The sequence below is a fragment of the Mustelus asterias genome, chromosome 1 (assembly GCF_964213995.1).
Source record: "Mustelus asterias chromosome 1, sMusAst1.hap1.1, whole genome shotgun sequence".
In the NCBI taxonomy this organism is placed as follows: Eukaryota; Metazoa; Chordata; class Chondrichthyes; order Carcharhiniformes; family Triakidae; genus Mustelus; species Mustelus asterias.
This window is the reverse complement of record NC_135801.1, coordinates 74830968-74837114: the sequence shown is the minus strand read 5'-3', so window position 1 is coordinate 74837114 and position 6147 is coordinate 74830968. Positions and strand designations below refer to the sequence as shown.

At 39.5% G+C, this 6147-nt stretch overlaps 1 protein-coding gene across 1 annotated transcript in view; it reads right to left on the bottom strand.

Annotated features, from left to right (window-relative positions):
- Window positions 1-494: 494 nt before the first annotated feature.
- LOC144494304 (synaptopodin-2-like) overlaps window positions 495-6147 on the bottom strand; it is a 72586-nt gene continuing 66933 nt past the window's right edge. Inside the window, exon 4 of the mRNA XM_078213818.1 lies at window positions 495-4558. Coding sequence (XP_078069944.1) covers window positions 2346-4558 — 2213 coding nt within the window. The 3' untranslated portion in view covers window positions 495-2345. The remainder of the gene's footprint in view (window positions 4559-6147) is intronic.

Below are 6147 nucleotides of genomic sequence, written 5' to 3'. Positions count from 1 at the left end.
ATTTTTTTCAAATAATTCAGATGTCGAATGATCTGCCCTTTGAGATTTGAATACACTGAGCTAAGAAGAAATGTAGTTAATTACTCTTTTCTATTTTCTCGTGATCAGTTTTTTTCAGCGCACTTGTTTTCTGCTTCTCCATACACAGATAGTTGTTACGAGTCGCTCAACACATTTCGGACTGACTTTGACAGGATCCAGCTGTCACCCAGTATCATTATCTGACTATGCTGCCAATTCACTATTAGGGGAGCTCACTGTCAGACTGATCGTGCTGCAGCAGGCAACGGCTCTGTCAATTTACAATTCCTATTGCAGCCTCCACGCCAGCGTTTGGGCTTATTTATAAAATCCTGTCTGAAGATCATAATGTGAGCTGGTTCTTGCTGCCATTGCATGCTTGCTTCCTGTAACATTTTGCTGGTGCTTTCTTCATAAAACCGAAGCTTATTCCACAAGGGGAAAGAAATAGATTTGAAAATAAAGTAAATATATAAACACAAAATAGGGATTTTAATAATGACAATGGCGAAGAATACAGCAAGAGGCAAGAATAAATTATACTGAGAAATGAAAGAAAGTCACAAGTCATGAGGATACCAGTATCATCCATCAGCAAAAAGGTGAATGTAAAGTAATTAACTGTGTACTTTTTTCTGGAATTAAAGATGTTTTTCTTTGGCAGAATGAAGGATAGAACACAATTTATGTTCTTATTTATTTGGATGATACTACAACCTCTTTCGCAATCTCTAAGAAACAGCAGAAGTGAAAGCAGCTCGAATACAACAAAGAAAGAATAATAAGAACACATTAAAACCACAAAGATGTCTGAGAACAGAAAGATGAAGTGAATTTATTAAATTGATAAAGAAAAGACTTGCATTTATATAGTGCCTTTCATTACCACAGGACATCTCAAAGCACTTTAGAACCAATGAAGTACATTTGAATTGTAGTCACTGTTGTAATCTAGAAACACAACGGCCACATTGTACACCGGAAGCTCCCACAAACAATCCTGATAATGAGCAAATAATCTGTCTTTAGTGATGCTGATTGGGCGATAAGTATTAGCTAGGACACAAGGGCAGGGATTTTCTGCACCCTCCTCCCCCACCCGCAGCCCCCACTCCCCTTGAGGCAGGCTTTCTGCTGGCGGGGGCAGCTTGCCCATTGAAGTCAATGGCCATTCACGTTGCTCGCCAGCCACACCATCAGGGAACCCGCCACGGGGGGCGCCTTTGTCAGGACCGGTGGATCCCGCCGGCAGGAAGTGCCGGAAGATCCCGGCCTAGGTCTAATTCCCCTGCTATTCTTCGAAATAGTGCTGGAAGATCTCTTGAATCCACCCCAGAGAACCAATGGGGCTCCAGTTTAACATCTCATTCAAAAGGGACACTTCCAACAGTACAGCACTCCCTCGGATTGCTCAAAGCATCAACCATTTTTGTGCTCAAGTCTTAAACCCACAAGCCTCTGACTCTCAGGTAAGAGTGCTGCCCACTGAGCCATAACTGATGTTTTAAAGCATCCTTGACACTGGTAAGGCATACTTTACATGTTGCCCTTGTCCTAAGCATAATTTATTCCATCCTTATACATTGTGCATACAAGAAAATAAATCATTGGCCTGAAATTGGCTTACATCCCCTTTAGTGTTTGTCTAGGAGGCTCTTGTTATTTTGGAGCCCGAGTGTTTGAAAAGTAGACAGAAATCTTGTCCCAGTATCACGTCACCAAACATTGCCATCTTTCCCAGGCTCCTTCTTTCCTGACTGAATTCCATACAATCTATTCCACCTCTGCACATTTTCTGTAACATCTTAGAGGTAATTTAAGTTCCTGCATTAAAATTGATCCACAAGTTTTATTTGATTCTAGGCAAAGTAGTTGAACTTTTATTGATTATTCTCTAGTTATCCTTTCTCTTGACCTGCTGAAGACCTGAATATTTTCATTAGGTCAGCACAGATTCACCCAAGGCCTATTGTGAGGAAATTTCACACCATCATACACCTCTCCTTTTATCTCATGCTTTTTAAGGCAATATCCTTCTGGAATTATTAATATTTTTCTGTCCACCTCTTCACTGGCAAATAAGTTTTTTTTTGAAAAGGTGAGTTAAAATGACTTAGAAGAGAGAAGGTACATTTGTTGTAGCCTACTGTTCAAACCCCCCAGAACATTAGAGCTTTAAACAAAGATTAAGTAAAAGATCTATTGGAGAGGGGTGTAGAGAATAGTGTACCTCTTTAAACTGCCAATAACTCCAGTTCTACATCATAGCAAAAGTAAATATAAATAGCACAAAGAAAAATTAATGTTGTCTTCCAACAATTACATTACTCTACTATTGTAGAGGGTTTCCACACCTGTGCTGTAACTCCAACTTTCTTTGCTGAAAACTTTGGTCTTGGCGCCATGGCAAGTGACAGAGGTGATGGTTCTTTCTTTGGGTATGATGCATAACCTTGGGCTACAAAGATATTCTTTCCAGAAGGATAGACATACTCTTCATCAGCAGAAGCTGTATTAGCTTGATTGAAAGATGGTCCTGTTGGCACAGATGAGACACTCTTAGAAACAGGATATGTAGCATTAACTGGTTGAAGTGGAACAGGATCAGATGTTATAGCTTGCTTAGAAAGTGATGAGCTTGTGGACAGAGGTGCTTTAGCATCAGGAGTGGATGAAAAGGTGAACAAAGATGAGTTAAGCTGATATGGTTGGTGCTTCATGACATCCAAAGCATTGAGAGGTTTTTTAGTGCCTTTACCTTTGGCACTTTTATTTGACTTAGATGAAGATGAGGATTGTGCTTGTGCTTTCAAAATGCCAGGAGGATAAGATGGTGAATGAATAGGGTTGTAAGCCATAGGGGGGGGTGCTCTTATATTAGATGAATACTTCCAAGATGCTGGCATGGAAGGGGTGGGGGATGATGACCGTGCTTGTCTGGCTTTGACTGTTGATGAGTCTACTACGAATTTCTCCATTCGAGATTGTCGCCTTGCAAATAACTGTGCTCCTTTACCTTTCAAAGCTGGCATCTCATAGGCTGGACCCATGCCTCCAGCTGGTGCAGAATTTGCTAGGGGAGTTGCGCAAGGTGGTTTTGAAGGATATGAATGTGCTGATGTTACTGACCGGGGTCCTGCTGAAGATACAGGCTGGTTGGCAGCACCTTGGGACGGATACCATGCATTAACGGGTTGAACTGAATGTGACTTTACTGGCATCTGGTTAGTGCTTTTAGAAGGATAGACTGGAGCTTGAGGATTGGTTACTTCTGCGGGTGACAATGGCGGTAACGTTGGGATTGCCCCAGTAGGAGGGCTCTTAACAGATGGCTTTGGTGCAACTGGAGGAGGTGTCTTCTGCTTTACTGCTGGGGTCTGCAAAAAGTTTGATGCTTCTGCACCTAAACTAAGGTAATCTTCTTCAGGTCCTGACTCAAAACCTCCACCAGGCTGATCTACTCCTCTACGTCTGTCTGTCTTACCTTTGACCATGGACAGGAGTTCTGGATTTGGAGCTACCTTAGGGCGGTCAACGAAAGTAAACATGGGCTTTGCGGTGTTCCGTTTTCTTGCATCTTGTAAGATACCAGTTTTTATTGCTGGTACACAGATTCTCTCATCTCTGGATGCTATCTGCTCCCCTGCAATTCCTGTTGGTGACCATACGGCTGGTTGAGCCATGGCAGCCAAAGGAGGAGACGTAATGCGGTAGACATTGTCAGGTTGTGGGCTGATGGAAGAGTAGGTGGGTGGGGGAGGTAAATCTGACAAGGAGCTTGGCACATTTCTTGTCGGCGAGAAAGGAGCGGCAGCTCGATTTTGCACACCAGGGAATGGTGTAGCTGTTCTGTTTGTTGCACCTGCTCTACTGGTTTCAGCAGACTTCGAGTTCTGGATAATCATTTCAGATCTCCCTTTCACTCCACTTACATTTTCAATCCCATGTAACTTACTTACATCAATATAATTTTCAGTGGCATGATTTTGCATTATGTTTGATGAATCATTTAAATTGCCTTTTGTTGTTTGGTAATAACCTTCTGTTTTTACAGAGTGAGCAGAGAAAGCTTCATTAACTCCAGCTCTCCTCATTTCCTCTTGTTCAGCTGTAAACTGATCAATCCTCTGCCTCCTCTTGGCAAACAATAAGGCACCTTTGCCCTTGGTATCTGGTAATCTCTGCATTTCGTCCTCTATCTTCCCCTTCTTTTCGACTTCCACTAAACCTGTGTCCCAATCAAACGTCACAACCTGGGCAGTGTTGACATCGGCACAAAAGTCCTCGTCAAGATCAGAGTCGCTGGTTGGTACCAGAGTAAATTCTATGGAGTCCTCTTGATCGTCGTCAGGATCAAACTCGCCAGTGCCGTAGCTGACCAAAGTATACTTTTTTGCCCTCTGGCGACGCTTCTTAAACATTAACGCCCCCTTGGAGCTGGGGGTAGGAGTTGCTGTCAACAGTAGGGCAATGCTTTTACACTTTGACTTGGCCTCTTTAACCTGTTTTTCTGACAGGCTTTCACTCCGCCGGATCTCTGTAGGGAGCAAATCAAACTCGGGTTTTAAAATAAAACACATATAACTCGTTCAATCAAATATCACCATTAAGAACATAAATTTGAAAGTCAAACAGGCAATTTCTACATGATAATCTGACCTTTTAAGATAAATTAATACCAATATGTTTGAGTCAGTTAATCCACTTGAATACTCTTCCCTGTGATAAAAGCAATGTTCTCAAATTATACCCCAGCATTTTAAAAAATCTATTGACTTGTAAAGATTTTACAGAAAAGCAATAAGAATGTAAGCTATAAATTTTAAAGGAAAAATAAATATTTTACTGTGATTTAATTTCTTAATTATGAAATAACTCATTAGACTTTGCAGAATGTATGGTACAGGAGATAGAATTTCAACCAGTCGCTTGCAGTTTTTGAATTGGCTTATTTTATACTTCGCTAAATAAATCGGAGCCTTAAAAAAGACTTGTTGAGTACCTCAGAGAATGTGTCTATTATACATATCACATTTGAACTGTAATCGTTTGTTGTGAATATCATAATTTGTGTACCTATGAACTGGAATAAACATTTAAATCTCTAAACTGTCAACAGATTTATATTGTATTTTCATATGTTTCAAATCCTATGTCTTAAATACAGAAGTTGGGTATTAAAAATGGTCTGCAAGAAGACATTTCCTTTTAAAGCACAGGCAATAGTTTACTACGTATGTAGGAGAGACTTTACAGTGTTTACTCCATAAATTACCACAATAGACTCAAACATTTTGGTATTAATTACATACTATATAAACCACCACAGTATGGTTGGATAGTTAAATGCTCTATTATTCTAAGGAAATTCTTATCAGGGAAGCGTTTACCTTTAAAATTCTCATCAACAAGACATTCGTATTTAGAATTTAACACTCATGCTTACTTGATATTATTCAGTTTTAAAATGTATTTTAAACTGTTTTTGTATAGCAGGGAAATTATAGAATTTGGCAATCCTTTCAATAAGACTACTTGCTGCTAACACAATAAATCTTGAATGGATTCAATTAAAATGCATTTAATCTCTAAAATCTTTTGTTTCTACAATCACAAAATATGTATATCCTTTGCATCTCTGAAGAGGAACTGCAGGTCAAGTAAATTAATTAGTGGTCTTCAGCCACTGATCGGTTAACCATTGAACCTAAACCTGAATAATTTACATAATTTTAACCAGATTGGCTTCAAGATCTTCACAATTCCTAAACTGAAACACTTACAGGAATAATGCACTAATTTAATAACATTCAAAGCAATGTTAATAACGTAATGTATCTTGTTTACCTATTCCATGTGCTTAATGCATGAGTCCTAGAATTTTTACTGCATGGTCAATATATAAAGTAGTTGTAAATTATATGAATCCTTCAAACGTAACTTAGTTTGAGTACCATCCATTTACTCTTTCAGTAGAAAACACTGAAAACATCATTTAATAATCAACTACTAGCATTCAATCCAAATGGACTGAGGTAAAAATCTGAATATGCTTACAGTATCAAAGGTTGACCTCCCGACTACAAGGCAGGCAAGATTCTGAGTTCACTTTTCACTGGAGCAAAG